Genomic DNA, 18,874 nt, shown 5'->3' with positions numbered 1-18,874 from the left:
CCGTATTTCCTTTAATTGATGTTAAATTTGTTGCTCCAAGCTGCTTTGAAACATTAATATTGCATTTTTCTTAGATTGAGATATTTTTAACCTATTAATGGATAAATAAATACATATAAATAAATTTATCCCGGTTCGTTAATATCTTTGAAACAGAGACTGAGTAGTTTCTGCATTAATTGGAGCCTCAAATTACAAACAATATTTCAAGTCCATAATATCCATTTTCCCAAGGTATTCAGATTGTTGCTCATTTCGTGCCAAAGTTGCACAGCAATGCTGCCTCTTCATTTCCACATGTTGCTGAATTTTTTCCCATACAAATCAAATGTATCTTACGGGAACGCGTATGGAATGACGCAACAATGAATCTTCATTCTAGCGTTCCCGTTAAGAACATGCGGCTCACACCATGAAAAGGAGGGGAAAGTCACCACGAAAGCGCTCTCTTCACCTCGGAAAAGAGAGCAAATTTTGAAAAACCACGATTTTAGAGCGAAAAATGTCAGTATTTTTTGTGCGCTAAATGGAGGTTGGTGGTCATTTTGAAAAGTATCTTAATATATTAAAAAATAAATTGGAACTTGATTAAATAATATAGCGTAAGTATACTGAAGGATACGACAAGATGCGTTGATATTCCTCGATTTTGATATTCTATTTAATATAACTAGCTAACTAGGAATCTTAGAACTGATCATATTTTTTTATCTGATAAATACATCAATTCTCTACATTGTGGCCAATTTTAAGCATTCCATTTTATGGGATTGCTAAGAAAATAAGGTTCGAACAGAAATGGTAAAATCATAAAACCTAAATGTTTATGGAATGATAGTTCTGGGTGATAGTTTTTTGCGATAAGTGGGACGCTATTCGATATGCACCGGCTGCAATTGCGGCCTTCACCGATTACATTCCAATTCATAAACATTGCTTCCAAAACTTGTTCAAAACTGCCTTGACGCCGCGGGAAATGGAACCATGAGTGGACTTTTGAATGAAGTTCAGCGCATCCTTGGTGATGTACGCTCGGAGAAACCAGCCACACGGAATAAGGGCATTGAGCAGCTGGACGAAAAGTTGGCCCACTGCAGAGATGACTTAAATACGCTGATCCTGGACAAAAGAAACGATTTGTCGTGGCCCAGTGTTTTTGATGCATCCAAAGAGGCTCTTTTCAAGGTTTGTGTCCCGCCAGGTGCATGTCAACACCATCTGACCACCTTTTTGCACTCCACAGCACGCCTCAAACTTGCAAGATGCCAACGAGAAATCCTTCAAGACATTGGCGGCAAAAAACTACTTGTATGGCAACGTTCTGGAAAAGATAACCAAGTTCAATGTGGAAGGTATGAATGCAATGTTTATATAGCAATTGTATGTGGTTAAACTCCTACGCTTAGCTGGCAGCGACACAACAGGAAAGGGTCACTTTCTGGCAAAGATAAGCATATTTAATGCATTCGAAGAGGGCATCAAAATGCGCACTGTGGTGAAGCACTTTGGCGATAGATTCATGAATTTGCTGGAACGGGGCATCTACTCCTCGCCCACCTATGTGCGCGAGCTGAAAATCAACGAGTACAGCCGTAAGTAATGCCTCCAAAGTGGTCCCAATATTGTAATTTCAACCACCTGTTGATTGTTACAGTCATCCTCTCGTACCTGTTTGAGCTGAATGTGGACGAAGACCAGTTTCTGCGCACTAGAATATTGAAATGCATTACCAAGACGGTCAGTTTGGCCAACGAGCGGGTTCAGCTGCACGTCGACCTGGTGGCATATTTGCCAGAACTGAGCAGCTTTGCCCAAACGGCAAATGCTGCCAGAAAAACGGATATTGTTCGTCTCTATTACCTATTTGCCACAGAGGTGGGACACGAAAACAGGACAACCTGTATGGTTTAATCTCACACATTTGTCCTTACAGCTCTCTGTGAACTACCATCATCAATTGTGCCTCCATATGCAAGAGATTCTGCCCAAATTGTGCGAATTCCACAACGAGGATGCGTTTCGCGACGACACCAGAAATATATTCTTTCAGTGTGTCATTCAATCGTTGCATTCGCTTTATCCCAAGCTCAGCGTTTGCGATTTCAATACCTTTGGTGTGCCGCTGAACGAGAAATGGCCACAGACCATGCTTAGGTTGAAGACGATCGTGGACGTGGAGATACGCAAGAATTCTTTGGTGCGCTATAAGACGGCCCAACTGAGCAATGACAAATTCTCAGAGCCCTTCATCAAGATGTCTGCACTGGTCATGTTTATAGTAAGAGAACAAATTATACTCCACAAAAGTACCCTAAAGATGATGTGTTGCAGGTACTGTGGGACTTGGAGACACGCAAAAACGACTCAAATGGTGAGGGTGATGCACCCAAGAAGGTGCCCAGACCCTCGGACAAAATGGAAGTCTTGTTCGGGCTGATTGACAAGAAGGAAACGACATTCAATGACGTCTGGTTTGCCATATACGCAGAGCTACTACAGTTGAGCAGTGTAATCCTAAATGTGGCCAACTACCAGCAGGCATTGAGCACTGTTGTGGGTGTCCTGCAAATGTATGGCAATGCCAGGAACCTGAAAAATGTGCGCCTATGCATGAGATGCCTGCTCGCCAAGGAGCGGCAGCTCTTGGAGTCGAAATCGATTCAGGAGAACTTTCTGGCTGATTTGTGGAGTCAAATGGGCAACCATTTGATATCCGTGACCACCACAATCAGTGAGGAGATCAAGGAGAAGCAACTAATGCTGCAAATGCTAATCAGACATGACAAACTGAATCAGAAAATGGCCTCCAGCCTGCTGCACAACATCACCTCGAATGAGCTGCTGAAGCGCAATGAATGCATTGCCACCATACGCGAGATTTACATACGGGCAGGACAATGCGGCCAGGATAAGGCTTCCGCCATGCTAGAGCCCATCATTAGCTGGGCCTATGGCAGCGGTGAAAGGAGCAGCGTCACCCAGGTGATACACAATATAGCCAGCATTGATGCCAATCTCCTGGCAGATACGTTTACGATCAGCATCATCAACTTTCTGGACGAGCAGCAACTGCAGCAGTTGTGCAACCCAGAACCAGGCCCTGGCACACTCCCTGCCGATCTGAATCTCTTAGCCTATAGATACAACAAGCAACTGGTTTGCCTGGACAAGGAATATCTGGCGCCTGTTAAGACTGCCAACCAGCAGCTGCACAGCGAAACCAAGTCGCCAGCCAAGAATTGCCTTTACCAAAGCAATTACGAGTTCCTGATGCGTAGCCTCAATTTTCAGAATTCCGGCGATAGCCAAGCGTCTGCCATACTGAAGAATCTGAACAGTCTGCAGAGGCTGGTCTGCACCGTGGAAAGACTGTTGTACTACAAGGTCTTTGATGCCGATAATTTCACTGGCTGTCCGCTGATCAAGCGAATTGGCCTATTTCTTAGCCACATAGAGGTGGGTGTATTAATAGACTTTTTTAGCTTCATAAATAAACTGATTGATGTTCCTCTGCTGCGTGTTCAGTTCCAGTACAAAGCTAACTGCTCGGAGTTGATGGATGAGAGTGACCTGCGTGAGATTCTGCGGCAACAGATCGCTGTGCTTGAGGTTTTTCGATCTAATTCCATTCTTTTGAACTACCTGGAAAGGCAACCCATAGAAATGTTTGTGGAATTCATAGGATCTACACTCAAAGGGCATTGTAAAGGCGTTCTACTGCATTTTAGTTTGAATTATTCTAATATGAAATATCATATTTTTAGGCATGCGCAGGGAACGCTCTGATAATGCAGTTCATGCCACAATTACCTCTCATTGTTTGCACCTTTTGGGCGCTCTGTGTGCACTCAGTTCGCATCGTGATGAATCCTTTGAACACATCTCAAAAATCACTATGCGTTGGAAGCCTCAAGATGTGCTCCTTGTGACCAAGGTGGGTCACAGTCCCACAACGAAATCTTAAGCAGAACTATATCTTTTCCGCCTCTTTAGATGCTGTGCAGCTGCGACAGCATGTCGGAGGGAGCCATCATATGGCTGGTGGAAAAACTGAAGTACGTTTTCCAGCATCATCATCTCGATTTGGATGTCATTGACGAGGTAGTGGAGCATCTACCCAGTAAGTAGGTCAATGACATACCTTAGGCCAATCTAAGCTAAAGTTTTCCTCCTGCCTTGCAGCGATTTTTCACTTTGTGCACCATACGGAGCAGCAGCTGGATGACATGTGGATGGCTTTAAGTTCGCTGCTAAAGATTGCCCTGAAGAAATCCTATACCTCACGCCTGACAGCCAAAATTGTGCGTTGCGTTGGCTCGATTGCCCTGCATTGTCCGGACATCTATCTGATGGAGAACTTTTTGGTGCTGTGCAAATCTACGGCCAAATTTATTACCATGCCCACGCTAGATGTGCGCTTGGCGACGATCTCTTCCCTGGGCACTATACTCAACACAAACTGTGTGGCCAGCGATCCAATCAGTCAGGCGCTGCTTCACTGGGAATTCAGCAGGGAGCTCTATGAGAGCATTGAATTCAAAAAGCTGACGGCAAGTTAAACGTAACTAAAACCGCGTGCATGGTGATCGAATGACAGTTCCTTACAGTTCGACGATGAAGATACCACACGGAATAGCAACTCGATGATGGTGCAAATGCTTCTGGCAATCTTTGTGCACAGCTCGTTTCATCAGGAGATTGCTCTCAAGCAGCTGCTTTATCACTGTGCCCTACGCAGGCTGGGAGAGGGTATGTCCTCGCAACACGCATCAAAGCCTCTTTCCAACTTATCTCCCATCTTTGTAGCTGAGTTTGTGGCACTGCAGAGTCAAGTTCCTGGCGCTAATCAAACCATGCGAGAACGCATTCGACCCTATGCGGATATACTGCTGCACATGTGGAGCTCTCAACACTGGCCCATTTCCAAGTAAATAGCTGCAGAAAACAGAAATTCTGTATTCCTAAAACGCTCTACTTCAGGTTCCCCTATTTTCTGTGCTATGAATCAAAGCAGGCTTTCCGAAAAGCCCATAGCAGCAGAATCATGGCCTATACATTCCTCTATGGCCAGCCCGAGGACATAGAACGCCAGAGAAAGTCCATCAGCATAGAGGTATGTCCACACAATGAAAGTTTTATTCTATATAAACACGTACATATGTTTCTTCAGGATGTCCTGCCCATGGTGGCTGCATTTTTGCTGCCACAGAGCAGCCTTTGTGCCGAAAGCGAAAGCAAGGACTTTCGGGAGCATCACCTGCTGCTGACAAAGAACGTCCAGCACTACAAACTGCAACCCAAGGAAGTGTCTCTCAATGTGGAGACGCTGTACATTGTGATTAGTTGGCTGCACGATCCGCAGGAAATGGAGAGATTATTTGGTCCCTCAGTGCCCTGCAGCCAAATACGTTGCTGGTATAATCTGACGGGACAATCGCTCTTCAAATGCCTCAACTGGTTTATTGTGAGCTTCCCCCTAGAGAGTCCCTCTGCCTCGTCTTCAATTGTTTGTTGCCCTTTCAGTGTTCATCCACGAAGGATGATCGCCTCCAAGCCATGTCCATGCTGCAGATCAAGCATCCACGCATCTTAATTGAACTTTTTGGACGCCTAAAGACCGATTGCTTCAATGCCATCTTTCCCAGCCAGGCCACTCATTGCTTCTTTGTGTACTGTGCCATAGCCGATGCGCTATACGATGCCGCACTGGCCCTCGAGGGACCAAAAACAATCATTCCCTGCTCCTACTTTGTGCGCGACATTTGGTTCTTTGTCGTTAGGCTACTGCTGCACAGTGAGTGTCAGGCCAGAGCCAAGGCCAAGCCAAGCTACGAAATCTATTAATCTCTAATCCTTTTCCAGGCAAGTGCAGTCAGGTGCATCTGTGTGCTCTCTCCTTTCTGCAACTACTGCTGAAGAAGCCCGGCTTTGGCTTGCCCGACTTCTCGAGTCACATGAGTGAGATAGCCAAGCTATTGATCGGATTTCAGATGCAATGCAATGTGAAAGCCGTCAACGAGAAGGTCGTAGAGGTTGTGAATCATATTGTTAGCGCACACAGCACGCAGATCAATATACAATCCTTGCTGGAGGAGACCACAGAGTGTCAGTTTCTTCAGAAACCCAATGCTGCGGTCCAACAAATCGACAGGACTGATGTGGCTAGCTTTTTGGGCTCATTTCTAAAGAATCCTACCGCAGAGCGCTTGCTCGACCTCCGGGCTTATGTGAGTATGTAGAAGGCGTTTGCTAATCCTATCTAATGTACACTCCCCATGCCACATTAGATTGCCGAGCACAAGGACCAGCTGCAGTCGCATGAAACTCTGCTCTTTGAGTTGATCAATCGTCTCATTCAAATGTCTCGCTGTGCGCAAGGCAAAGAGAGCAGCAATCTGAATGCCCTGAAGTGCCTGGCCCAAATAGGACCATTAAAGCTGAGAAACATTTCATACTATTTCCAAACCGACTTCGATTCCTTTGAAGAGGTAAAACCAAAGCTCTGTTTCGTCCATTTACTTACTTCTTCTTTTGCAGTCGGAGCAAGAGCCCATGGATAAGTTCCTGGTCGTAATATGTGAAGTGCTGGAGAAGTATCTCTTCCAGTTTGACCCCAAGACGCATGAGGCGCTTGTGGCCGTTGCCATTCAGGTTGTGAACAGCAAGCCCGCCGCCACGATCTTGCGTAAGTAAAAGATCTTTACTCTTGATGGGCTTTAATATTTGATTTGTGCTTAAATCTATTTCATAGATCGCTTCAAAAACTTGCAAATCTTTTTTGAAAAATCAAACGCATCGAGTTGCCTGGATGCCTATCAACACATACCCTCCCTAGCCTGGCTGAATGCTCTCAAGTCCAGCCAGGGCTTGGACTATGAGCAATGGATGTGCGCCTTTGTGTCGCAGGTTTTTAGAGCTTGCGGCTGGAAGGCATTCGAGGCTTTGGCTGCCACCTCCTTTCCGTTTGCCGAGACCTGCCTGCAGCCGTTTATAAAACTGTTGCTGGCCACCGAACAGCAGCCGCACTTGGAGAGTCTCTGCCAAATGTTGGATCACTTTTTTGAGGGATTCGCCAGCTCTAAGGCAGCGCCCAACAACCACGACATCTTCCACAACAAGCGGGCCATCAAGAAGTGTTTGCACATCTGCGAGTGCATACGGATTGTCAACAATTGGTAGGTGGTAGCCAGCTCTATTCTGTAATAATAATCTTTAATTATCTTTAATCCATGCAGGAGCATTCCCATCAATCTGGGCAATGTGGTCAGGGCCAGTAATCACTGTCAGGCGTATTTCCTGAGCATTATGTACCTGGAGCTGTGGGCTTGCGGCTCGGCTAAGCACAGATGCCTGCACGATGAGTCCTTTCAGACCTCGGCCAAAAAGGTGCGCATAATTCTGCACAATGTTCGATATGCTAAACGTCTAATTTAATAGGCCTACGAGTCGATTGGTTGTCTGGATGCCATTCCTGGCTTTGTCAATCCCATGCGCTCTCGGGTCGACTTCCTCGGACGCAACAACAACTTGTCTGCCATTCTGCTGGAATCGGATCAACTGGACAGCGCCAGTAGCCAGATGGCTGTGGATCTCATGAAGGGCAACGGCCTGTGGTCATTTGCCAAACTGCAGCAGCAGGAACAGGAGCCGGACTACGAAATCTTCTGGCGACTGGGCCAGTGGGATACGCCAACCGATCAGCAGCCACAACCATTGAAACCCAGCGCTGGGGCTACCATTAATCTGGAGCAACAGTTCAAGCGGCATCATTTTGTGGCGCTCAAGAGCATTGGCCAGCGCGAGGAGGAGAACACCCTGTCGGCCATTGAGAGTGGCTATCAGTGTGTGCGCAGGATACTACAGGACAACAGCATGGAGTGCCTGCAGAGTGTGTACAAGTACCTCACATGGCTGTGCACCCTGCAGCAGGCCGAGGACTTTTGTCAGGTCTCTTGCATGCAGTCACTTAACCTATCTTGGAGCATTCATTAACCGAGTTTTTCCGCCCCGTAACAGATCCAGTTTGGGGCACAGCTGGACCCGGGACAGATGGCACAAGTCTTTCGCAAATGGCAGACGGAACTGGAGCTCAATTACGGCAACTTTTCATGCAAGGAGTACGTAATTGCGCATCAGATAGCACTCTTCAAAATGTCCGGTACACGAGCCAGCCGTCGCATGCAGGACTTTTACAAGGACAACCCCATGGACACGTATCTGCTGAAGGGGATTAGCGAGTGCAAGGCGGCGGGCAAGCTGTACATGGCCTCCAAATACATTGGCATGCTGCGAGAGCTGCCCAATATCAACGCATCCACGAAGGCAAGAGTCGGGGGAAAGGGTTCGCGTTCATTGCTAATTGGATTTGCCATTGCAGATCAGCGTTCTGCTGGAAGATGCCGATGTGAATGTGAAAATGGGTAATCATCAGATAGCCAAGGCCATCCTGGAGTATGTGGTACCGAACGAGGAGTTCGTCTATTGTCCGCTGCGTGTGCCTGCCCTGCGCATGCAGGGAGAGTTCCTCATGGATTGCAATGCCGACAGCCTGAGCTCAGTGCTGAAGAACAAGTTCGCCCACTCGATTCAGCTGATCGATGACTTTGTGCTGCACAAGGACAAACTGAGCGCAGCGAATCCGCAGTTCTTCAAGTGGCAGGAGCTGGAAGCGTTTGCCAGGCAGAATCGCACAGCGGCCTATGAGGCCATGGCCAAGTATGCCGATCGGGAGTACCAACAGCTGCACGAGTATCGCCACTCGCAGGACTATCAGACGCTGAAGGACATCATTGAGCAGAATCGTCTGGTGGCGCATACGGTATCGAATCGCGAGAGCCAAGACAAGCGCATCATCTCCAATCAAATGAAGCGATACGCCCTGCTGGACGAGATGGAGCTGCAGCGCATCGAACAGAATCTAACGGAGCATTTGTGCACCGCTGTGAGGAATCACATTGCCTACTGCAAGCTGGACAGTGGCTTCTCCAGCGCAGCCATCTATCGCATCATCTCGCTGTGGTTCACCAATGCCCAGAACGTGCAGCTGCAGACGTGCATCAAGGAGGAGATCCTCACGGTGCCCAGCTACAAGTTCATTTGTGCCACCAACCAACTGACGGGACGTCTCAATTCCAAAAATGCCAGTCTGCTGAATATCCTGTGTGAGCTGTTGGTACGCTGCGGCCGGGATCATCCACATCACACCCTTTACAAGCTGTATCCGCTGGTATTTGCACGCCTGGACGGCGATGGCAGCAACACGGAACGAGCGGCCATTGCACGTAAAATTATAACCAAAATCTGTGAGAAGAATCCCAACGCAGACAAGTGCAGCAAGCAGCTGGAGGCAGTGCTGCCAGGTAGAAAGATTGATGGGCCTTCTGTTGTGCTGTGTGCTTAGCTTTGCTCTCTTCCAGCTATCGTTACGTTTGCGAACGAGGGAAAATCGGAGAGCAGCAGTCAGCCGGTGAACATTAACTTGCGGCTGACACAGTTCGAGAAGGTGAGGCGTCATCGGAATCTCGATGCCGTGCAATGTCCCACCCTGGAACTGCCCATCCGGCCCGACAAGGAATATAACATTACCAGTAGGTTAATGCTCTTAGCCAGACGAACAATCAACAACCTGATCACCACTTTTTAGGCATCTGCAAGTGGACGAATGAAGTTGCCAATTGCGGTGGCATTAATGCGCCCATCAGGGTGAAGTGTGTCTGCTCCGATGGCCAGACGCGTACACAGCTCATCAAGGGCAAGGATGATCTGCGTCAGGATGCCGTCATGCAGCAGGTCTTTGGCATTGTCAATCAGCTGCTCAAACAGGACTCAGAGTTCATCGATCGCAAGCTTCAGCTGCGCACCTACACCATCACGCCTCTGTCTATGCGCAGCGGCATCTTGGAGTGGTGCCCCAACTCCATGCCAGTAGCCATGTACCTGGTCGGACGGGACAGCAAGAGCGGCGCCCACATAAAGTATCATCCAAAGGACTGGAAGAACAATAAGTGCCGCGCCTTGTTAGGGGTAAGAGCGGGCAGAGGATTGGTTTTGCTTTGGTAAAACCTCAAAACGATTGTACATGTTGCAGAGCCATGCGAAGGCGTCCAAGGAGAAGCGATTAGAAGTCTTTCAGGATATATGCGCACACGTTACGCCCGTGTTTCACTACTTTCTGCTGGAGAAGTTCCCCATACCGGGCGTGTGGTTTGAGCGGCGTTTGGCCTACACAAACAGCGTGGCCACCACCTCAATGGTGGGCTACGTTCTGGGACTGGGCGATCGGCATGTGCAGAATATACTGATTGACCAGCAGACAGCCGAAGTGATACACATTGATTTTGGTATGTTTTGGACTATAACCCAACAAATGGATAGATTTATAGTATTATCCCATTGCAGGCATCGCGTTCGGTCAGGGCAAGATAAGTGCTACACCAGAGACGGTACCCTTTCGGCTTACACGTGACTTTGTTGCCCCCATGGGCATCTGTGGCACGAAGGGCGTGTTCACCAAGTCCTGCGAGGCCACCATACATATACTGAGGCGTTACAAGTCCGTCTTCACCACCATACTCGAGGTTCTGCTCTATGATCCACTCTTTATTTGGGGTGTACTCAAAAACAAGCAACCCAGCTCCCAGGAGTCCAGTAAATATATGCCCATCAATCGGTCTACCTGTCAGATATCTATCCATATAGAATTGTCATTTTGCAGCCGAGGAATCGATTAATCTGGTGGCCCAGCGTGCACTGCTTCAGGTGCAAAATAAACTGGAGGGTCGGGAGGCCGGTACCCTCGGTGACTCGAATGTGGAGGCTCAAGTGGAACGTCTGATCAATGAAGCCACTCTGGCGGACAATCTATGCCAGCTCTTTTGCGGCTGGGATCCATATCTATAAGGAAACGCACATCACAGTGAAGGATCACAAAAACCACATCACATTTACCAGTTATCAACGCGATTAGAATTGTCACTCCTTTTTTTAATATTATATTTTGTATATGCGTTTAATCTATGAACAAAAATTAGTTTGTCGGGCATTCGGGTATGCTAAGTGCCTGCCATTATCTTTTGGCTGCCAAATAATGTCCAACTTCCATTCAAGTGGCACAAATACAATGTATGTAGCTTTTATATGATTATACACAAACCTCAAAGAACGCTTGAAAGTAATGCATAAAAGTGGGGAATTTCTATAAAAGGGTCGTTCGCACATAAGCACATTGATTCAGGTACCTACCTGGTAGCCATGTAAAGAGTACAGGAGTTCGAATTTACCACTAAATTATTTATATTATATAAATGATAAATAAATATAAATAAACTATACGCTAGATAGTTGAACCTTAAGCATCAAACATAATTGATGAAGCTATAGAAACTGTCGCTCTATTTTTACATTGGTTTCTTTATTAATGATAATAATTTTAGTAGCCGTATAAACGGTTTGTTAAAAAGTTTTTTTTTAATTTTGTGAATGATCTGGAATTATAGCTATTGAAAGCTAATTTGGCACATTTAATCTGTGTGATTTTCTGTACAAGCAGATCCATGGAAGTTGCTAAATAATGAGCATATTTATGTGGCAAGGGAGAGAGGCAAGTAGATATTAGCTATTTTTTAGATAGCTAAAGACGCATGTTTGCTAGAGCTTTCTCCATTTAGCAGGTATTGGGCAGCTGCCCAATTTATTTATGATAACTTTTTGACTACTATTTAGGTTGGATTATTGGAGAGAAAATTTATCAAGCTACGAGTATTTTTATAGATCTTTGCATAGATCGCATCGTATTGAGTGTGCGTGTGAGTACCTTGAGCTAGAATATTGTGGGAGCTATGCTTAACACAATTGGAAATGTGGTAAAATCTTGCAAATAAACAAGTTTTATCTGCTAATCTAATACTTTGCATACGCAACCTTTCATTAATTGCTGCTTAAAGTTTTCTCTGTTGAACCTCATGACTAGGTATCTCAAAGTCGAAAGTCAAAGACACTTAAACCTGGTTTTATTTTGGAACCCCGCAAGGCCATTTCAAATTTGATAATCTGCTACTTGATCTTGTTTTGCACGCAAGCTGGCAGTAAATCAATAAACGGCAATAAAAATAACACTTATCAGGGACCCCCACAGAGATTAAACGAGGTATTTCCAATGGTAGCTGCCTTTGTGACCAGCGCCTATCGCTGGAGTGCGAAATATTTGACCCGATAAGAGACGCATTTAAATGCAAATGGGATATTGATAGATGTAGGAGTAGCAGCACATTATTATCAGTTTGATAAGTAAATATGTATAGCTAAAATGTCAAACGGTTCATAAATTCAAACACTCAAGTGCTGCTTTTTCCAGTATCAGTTATCAATTCTTTTCAAAGGATATATGTTATATATGTTATATATGCATATTTTATTTGCTTAAACTATTTTAATTACAATTACATTTCAGTCTTGGTTGCTTGATGCTGAATCAGGCTTACAGTCGGGCTCGACGCCCTCAAAGATGGGCTTGCTCTCGCCGCCCTCTTCTCCTCCGCCACCAACTATGATCTGGATTATGTCCTGTAGACTGTATTGGCCCAAAAAGTTGTTGACAAGCTGCAAAGAGAAGAGATCTGATGAGTGCACTCTCTTTTTGAAGGCTACCAAGATGTACACCCACCGTTTGAACCTTGGTAACCACCGTTCCCTGTTCATAGCTCCAGATATCATCGAGCAGTTCCACGCCCATTTCATTGACAAGGGCATGCACAAACTCATTGATGCGCTCCTCCTCCAGGAGGTTGTCAAAGTTGATCTTCAAATCACCCAAATAAAGTTCAATTTGCAGAGAAGTGATGCCCAGGGGCGACAGAGTTCTCAGCCTGAAGGAGATCAGGAATGAAAAGTCCTTGATGGACGCTCTACGGAAGAGAGAGCATAGGGCTCATGAGTATAGAGTTTGATGTACAAAAAAGATAGATGCTTACTCTGCATTGCCATCGCCAGCCAGATTCATGATATAGGCCAGCGATCCCTTGGCCGTATACAGAGACTGGAAGTAGGTGTGTGGGAAGTTGACCTGGATGGTGCTCTTCAGACCCGGCACAGGATTAAGCGTAAGCGTCGGCACCTCAAAGTCAGATACTCCGTGCAACTGGAAGTTCTCAATGGACCCCGTAAAGCTGAATTTTCAAGGGTTAAATACTTTGTCAAAGGTCTAATCAGTTGTTTTCTTACTCTATGAGGTATTTATTATTCATAGACGTCGTGCCAGGACCCAGAATGAAAGGATCCAGCGCGGGCAAGCCCATATTTGGTATGGGATGACACATGCGCATGCGAAACTGATCGAGGAAGGCAAGGATTTGACTCTCGTATAGGCACTCGGCAGGTGCCAGGCAACCGTAGAGTGTGGCCATGGCCAGAACGGCCTGCAAGAAGTATCCCCGTTGCATGTTGGCTGATCCGCTTCCGTTCGGCTTAGCCTCGCTACTGTGGAGTTAACGTGCAGCCGTCCGGATTTTGTTTGCGCTCACTTCAAGTGGGGGCCCGTACCCAGGTGCCAGTGTGTGTGTGTGAGTGTCAAGATACCACAACGACGTCGAGAGCTACCAATTTTATTTCAGTATTTGGCCCAAACACTTATCGTTAATCGCGGACGGGGTCCCGAGTGCGAGTTCGGTTTATGGGTACGATTGTTGCTATTTGCTTCTATTTTCAATTTATTTTTATTATTTATTTGCCTAATCTCAGCGCGGATGCCGCTGTTGAAATACGTGCGCATAAACGCCCCGAACCGAGGCTCCAAGTAAAAACTATCTATAACATTGGCGTCCTACTGGCTAAGAGTTCCTTCAGGCTGCGGCTACACTTGCTCGGGGGGCTGGCGCAAGTGCTCGGGCACCTGCTGGAGTTCTGTTTTGGACACCTGCAGCGCGACGCCTTCCGGCAGGTTGCGTTCAATGTACTCCAGAAATGTGTCCAAAGTGGAGCCAGTCAGCTTGTGGAAATTCATGTACCGGAAGTGCGTACGCACCTCGTACTGCACACGATGCTTCTTGTAGATGTGCACCGACTTCAGCAGTGTCATGCGCTCATGGTGTGCCTTGCGAGGTGACCAGCTGTGGGTGGATATTGCCATTAACTTAAGATTTCCTTCGGCTGTAACTGATTTGTCTGCCAACTTACCACTTGCCCTTCTCAATGCCCAAATGGTCCGCGGCGGTGGTTGCAAACCAGGTGTAGCTTTTCAGCACGGCCGGATCGACGCCTCGCAGCTCAATTTCCAATTTGCTGAAAAGTTTATCCGGCTCGGGAGCCGGAGCGGCTGCTGTAGTTGTAACATTTGTTGCTGCGCTGCTGGTGGTGACTGATGATAGTGCACGCACGGGCTGTGCCCATCGTAAAGTCTTCAGCGCCTAGAAAGCGGATTTATTGTCATTTATTAAGGTTTTCTTTTATAAATTTAATTAAATACCTGCAACATATTTTGTAAACGGGAAACGGGAATTATGCAAGTGCTGGAACACAGCTGTTCGACTGTGAGCGGGTCACACTTCTCGGCTGTCGAAATGTACATAAATAAGTAGTTAATATGTTGCAAATGTGTAGGTACCATGTAAAAGATAAACTTTGCCATCAAAAGACCATTAATTAAACCCTATTTTATGAATAATCATATGAGTATGAGTACCTAAAATAAGCGAATCTTTTAGGAAATTAATCAATTTATCGTAGAAAATTATATGATCAGTGCTGAGGGCTCCCAGTAATTAGAATTTTCCAATTCGAAAATCAAAATCGGTAAATTTACAGTACATTTTGAAAATAAGAAGGTATATTTTGCTATATTTCTGAGAGATATTCGGTATATTTTGTCGATAAATCCACGGTCACACTGTTTGCACGTGTTGGCGGAATTTATACACCGTTTTATTTATTCAACGTTTTATTCGATTGCCGGCAACTTTTATATTAAACCATATTCAGAATCAACATGAAAGGGACCGATGTCACCGGTAAGTCAGCGCTGGTCACAAGAGGCAATGACAAAATCAAACGAAAATGTCTTTAAACAGCAGTTAAGTCCCAGGAGGAGGAAGCACCAGCAAAGAAACCCGCAGATGCCAGCTCCGATGAGGATGACTATGATGACATGGATGACGACGACGACGAAAAGGACCAAGGCGAGGAGCCAACCACTTGTCTGTTCTGCCCAGAGGCCTTCCCCAGCATAGGGAGTGCCATTGAGCATCTGGACAGCAGCCACAAGGTTAATCTGTCTCAGCTTCAAAAGAAATTCCAAATGGATCAGTATTCCTTCATCAAGCTAATCAACTACATAAGGGTCTGCAAGATAAGCGCCGAGCTGCTGCTCTCCACAGAGCAGATCCTGTGGGACGATGAGAAATATCTGAAGCCCGTGGCGTACGAGCCGTGGCTGTGCTATGACTATGAAGTGCTCAAGACTGATACAGAGGCTGTGACGGTGCCCGAGTTGCTGCAGCGCATTGCAGAGCAATCCAAGCTGCTGCAGCAGGCCAACGAGGATATGGAACGAATGCGCAAGGACTATAAGGAACTGCTGCAGAGGGTCCATGAGGGCGACGATGGCAAGGCCGCCGCCAAGGATCTGCCGCGCAACAATCTCTCACTTGATAAGGAATACTTTAACAGCTATTCGCACTTTGGCATCCATCACGAAATGCTCAGCGATTGGGTGCGCACCAACAGCTATCGTTCCGCTTTGCTGCTGAATTCGGAGGATGTGCGTGGCAAGACGGTGCTCGATGTGGGCTGCGGCACAGGAATTCTCTCCATATTTGCATCACAGGCGGGCGCCTCTCGCATCGTGGGCATAGACAACTCGGAGATTGTCTACACTGCCATGGATATTGTCAGGTATGCTGCCAGTCACTTTCTCTCACTGCAATTATGGTTAATAAATTTCCCTCTGTTGTGTAGGAAAAACAAAGTGAAGAACATTGAGCTGGTAAAGGGACGGCTGGAGGACACCGAGCTGCCCGAGGCCAAGTACGACATCATCATATCCGAATGGATGGGCTACTTTCTGCTGTACGAGTCCATGCTGGACAGCATCATCTATGCCCGCGAGCATCATCTCAATCCCAATGGCATCATTCTACCCAATCGTTGCTCGCTTAGCCTGATGGGCTATGGCAATGACAAGCTGTATGCCGAGCAAGTGGAGTTCTGGTCCGATGTGTATGGCGTCAATATGGGCGACCTGGCCAAACGCTCCATCGAGGAGCCGCTAATGCAAACGGTGGATGCTCGCTACGTGCTGACAGCGGCCGAGCAAATAGCCAATTTCGATATGATGACCGTCGATCTGAATTATTCCAACTTTACGTACGAGTTCAGCTTGAAATGCACACAGGCGGGCAGACTGTCGGCCTTTGTGGGTTTCTTTGATACGTTCTTTGAGCTGCCACGTGAGGTCATGTTCAGCACATCGCCCTACCACACATCCACACACTGGAAACAGACGGTGTTCTTCATCGATCAACCACAGGAAGTGAGCTGGGGCGATATTATCAAGGGGAAAATCATCTCTAGACGAAACACCACCGATGTCCGGGCCTTGAATGTAGAGATTCAGGTGTTTGGCAAGACCTACAAGTACACTGTGGATTAATTTGAATACCAGCAATATATACACCCCAATATATATTGCCTTTTATAATTTTGCTGTTGTTTTTAGGCCGGTTTTAATTAAAGATTCGTACAACATACGTTTGCTTTTTGACAGAGAGTGTGTGTGGTGGACCTTAATGCGATTTAAAAATATGTAATATATATAAATTAAGATTTATAGCGCACTGCCGCCAGACCTCAGGGAGCAGGCGCAGACAAAAAACGTAAAATTGGTCGTGTGGGAAAATATTTGTATGCTTTAAGCGGTGTTTGTTTCCAACTCGGAGGCGGGTATCTCCGGCTCCTCGTCGTTGTACACGTTCTCCGCCATTTGCCACACCTGCATGATATTGTCCTCAGACACGGAGCAAATGATCCAGGGCTCGTTGGGGTTCCATGAGAAGTCGCTGATCTTGGCCGTGTGGCCGCCGTGGATGAAGAGCAGCTCGGGCGGTCCATCTTCGGCGTCCTCAGAGCTCTGCTCTTCGCCAATTTTCGACAAATCCCAAACGTGCAAGCGGCGATCGGTGCCGGAGGAGGCGAGAATGGTCTCGTTATGGGGCGACCACTGCACCTGGAAGATCTCGTCCTTGTGCGACTCGAAGGAATGTAGTTTCAGCTTCAGGTTACGCAAATCCCAGAGTGCCACAGTCTTGTCAGCGGAGCCCGTTGCCAAGATGAACTCCGAATAGGGATTGAAGCTCAAACAATTGACTTCGGCCGTATGGGCATCGACGGTATGCGATGGCTTTGAGGTGTTGTTGTTGCGCGTGTCCCAGATCATGAGCTTCTGATCATCGGCCACGGAACCGAAGAGCGACTCGTGCAGCAAATGCCAGGCCACATCCTCAACGACAGCGGTGTGACCAGTAAAAATGTTCTTGGCATCGATCACGCGATGCTCCTTGGGTGTTGCATTGATGTCCCACAAGCAGATGGTATGATCATCGGAGGCGGACAGCAAGTAACCTAAAAATGGAACCAATATTTAAAGATTTTACCTAGAGGGTAGCATAGCATTGACTTACCATTCAGGTTGGGATTCCAGGAGAGGCCATAGCCCTCCTTCTGGTGGCCGCGAAGCCTCAGATCTGGCTGACATTCACCGGATGGCTCCGGTTTGCTGGGATGCTTTGTGTAGTCAAACACCAGGACATCGCTCGAAGGGGTTTTGGTGGCAATAACGCAAGCATTCTGTGGCATATAACGAGCACGGTTCACCTCGCCTTCGTGATTGATTTTAATCTCAATCTCGATTTTGCCACACACAGAACCAAAGCCACCAAACTCGCCCTTCTCGTTGTCGTAGTGCGAGCCATCAAACTGGGCATCCTCGCTGGGCAGCTGCACGCTGGCGATCAGCAAGTGATTCTGTTCGTCCGATGTGTGTGTCCCCAAAATGAGGCGATGCACCGAGTAATCCTTGCCGTCCTGCTTGGTCACATCGGGCAGCCACTGCGCGGTCAGCGAGGGCCATTCCAGAGCGTGTGTCATGACCAAATCGTACAGAAACGGTGTATTCTTCTTCCATATCTTGTACTCTTCATTGATCACACGCTCCTCGACGGCATCGTCGAAAGATTCGGCCGCTTGGGGAAAAAAGCCACAAGATAAGCCTAAGTTTTATCAATTTTAATATTCAACTTACCATTATCACTGCGATCCACCATTTCGAATGTGTGTAATTACACGAAAAAATTTGGTACGCGTCGAAAAATCGGGCGCCAAAACAATGAAAGCCAAAGCGGCAAAACGCGTGCACAAGCCGGGATAAAAAATGTAGCTCGCTTGCTATTGCCCAAAGTATGCGCTCTTCACTCCTGATCTTAAGTTTAACACAACGCAATGTGCTTTAACTAGCACTTTACAATGCACTTATAGTAGAAGCAAGCCAATTGCCAGCGTTAAAGTGAAAAGAAAATAATTTTTTCGACTTTTTTTTTTTGCAAGCGCGTCGGCTGGTGCTAGAGATGGAAACAGTCTGACAGCGGACTTATCGATAATACATACGAGCAAAACCTTCTTAACCCCCTCTATTTAAACAGGTGAAACTCTTGAGTTAGGCCGCACGAAACAATACAGTTTGTAAGTGTTTCTTGCAGCTCTCTTTAATTACAAAAATCTGAACTTCGTTAAAATTTGTCTAGTTTCATCATTTTACTGTTTGTATTGATATACCCACTGGTCGACAGTGGGTTAATAATTCTCTGTCCATTATCGGATTTCATATTCTTTG

The 18,874-nt window shown here is 46.6% G+C and overlaps 5 protein-coding genes across 6 annotated transcripts; 2 read left to right on the top strand and 3 right to left on the bottom strand.

Moving 5' to 3' along the window:
• The first annotated feature begins 799 nt into the window (after positions 1 to 799).
• Positions 800 to 10,951, top strand: LOC111065808 (serine/threonine-protein kinase ATM). Its single transcript, XM_022354230.2, has 28 exons — positions 800 to 1,185; positions 1,244 to 1,352; positions 1,407 to 1,592; positions 1,655 to 1,875; positions 1,934 to 2,278; positions 2,332 to 3,456; positions 3,526 to 3,703; positions 3,765 to 3,934; positions 3,994 to 4,120; positions 4,183 to 4,550; positions 4,608 to 4,749; positions 4,807 to 4,927; positions 4,981 to 5,113; positions 5,171 to 5,464; positions 5,524 to 5,794; positions 5,863 to 6,227; positions 6,288 to 6,488; positions 6,538 to 6,685; positions 6,752 to 7,175; positions 7,236 to 7,386; positions 7,438 to 7,947; positions 8,017 to 8,322; positions 8,378 to 9,359; positions 9,417 to 9,587; positions 9,644 to 10,023; positions 10,088 to 10,340; positions 10,399 to 10,647; positions 10,715 to 10,951. Exons 1-28 carry the CDS (start codon positions 985 to 987, stop codon positions 10,897 to 10,899), a joined length of 8,316 nt encoding a protein of 2,771 aa, XP_022209922.2. The 5' UTR covers positions 800 to 984; the 3' UTR covers positions 10,900 to 10,951.
• A 1,450-nt stretch (positions 10,952 to 12,401) lies between these two features.
• Positions 12,402 to 13,585, bottom strand: LOC111065746. Its single transcript, XM_022354128.2, has 4 exons — positions 13,219 to 13,585; positions 12,969 to 13,163; positions 12,662 to 12,902; positions 12,402 to 12,597 (listed from the first exon to the last, which is right to left on the bottom strand). Exons 1-4 carry the CDS (start codon positions 13,434 to 13,436, stop codon positions 12,445 to 12,447), a joined length of 807 nt encoding a protein of 268 aa, XP_022209820.2. The 5' UTR covers positions 13,437 to 13,585; the 3' UTR covers positions 12,402 to 12,444.
• Positions 13,586 to 13,698: 113 nt separating this feature from the next.
• On the bottom strand, positions 13,699 to 14,567 carry LOC111065747 (28S ribosomal protein S10, mitochondrial). Its single transcript, XM_022354129.2, has 3 exons — positions 14,459 to 14,567; positions 14,170 to 14,399; positions 13,699 to 14,102 (listed from the first exon to the last, which is right to left on the bottom strand). Exons 1-3 carry the CDS (start codon positions 14,558 to 14,560, stop codon positions 13,847 to 13,849), a joined length of 588 nt encoding a protein of 195 aa, XP_022209821.2. The 5' UTR covers positions 14,561 to 14,567; the 3' UTR covers positions 13,699 to 13,846.
• Positions 14,568 to 14,871: 304 nt separating this feature from the next.
• Positions 14,872 to 16,753, top strand: LOC111065743 (protein arginine N-methyltransferase 1). Of its 2 annotated transcripts, none has more exons than XM_022354124.2 (3): positions 14,872 to 14,999; positions 15,063 to 15,882; positions 15,946 to 16,753. In XM_022354124.2, exons 1-3 carry the CDS (start codon positions 14,978 to 14,980, stop codon positions 16,637 to 16,639), a joined length of 1,536 nt encoding a protein of 511 aa, XP_022209816.2. In that variant the 5' UTR covers positions 14,872 to 14,977; the 3' UTR covers positions 16,640 to 16,753. The 2 variants fall into 2 exon arrangements, with proteins under 2 accessions (XP_022209816.2, XP_022209815.2); XM_022354123.2 differs by having other exon boundaries at positions 15,060 to 15,882.
• On the bottom strand, positions 16,696 to 18,622 carry LOC111065744 (chromatin assembly factor 1 p55 subunit). The gene is made up of 3 exons (XM_022354125.2): positions 18,287 to 18,622; positions 17,667 to 18,227; positions 16,696 to 17,607 (listed from the first exon to the last, which is right to left on the bottom strand). The coding sequence occupies exons 1-3, from the start codon at positions 18,306 to 18,308 to the stop codon at positions 16,898 to 16,900; spliced, it is 1,293 nt and encodes a 430-aa protein (XP_022209817.1). The 5' UTR covers positions 18,309 to 18,622; the 3' UTR covers positions 16,696 to 16,897.
• Positions 18,623 to 18,874: the final 252 nt, after the last annotated feature.

This window comes from Drosophila obscura, unplaced genomic scaffold (genome assembly GCF_018151105.1).
Source record: "Drosophila obscura isolate BZ-5 IFL unplaced genomic scaffold, ASM1815110v1 contig_4, whole genome shotgun sequence".
Taxonomy (NCBI): domain Eukaryota; kingdom Metazoa; phylum Arthropoda; class Insecta; order Diptera; family Drosophilidae; genus Drosophila; species Drosophila obscura.
Note: the sequence above shows the minus strand (reverse complement) of the source record. Positions and strands in the feature narration are given on the sequence as shown.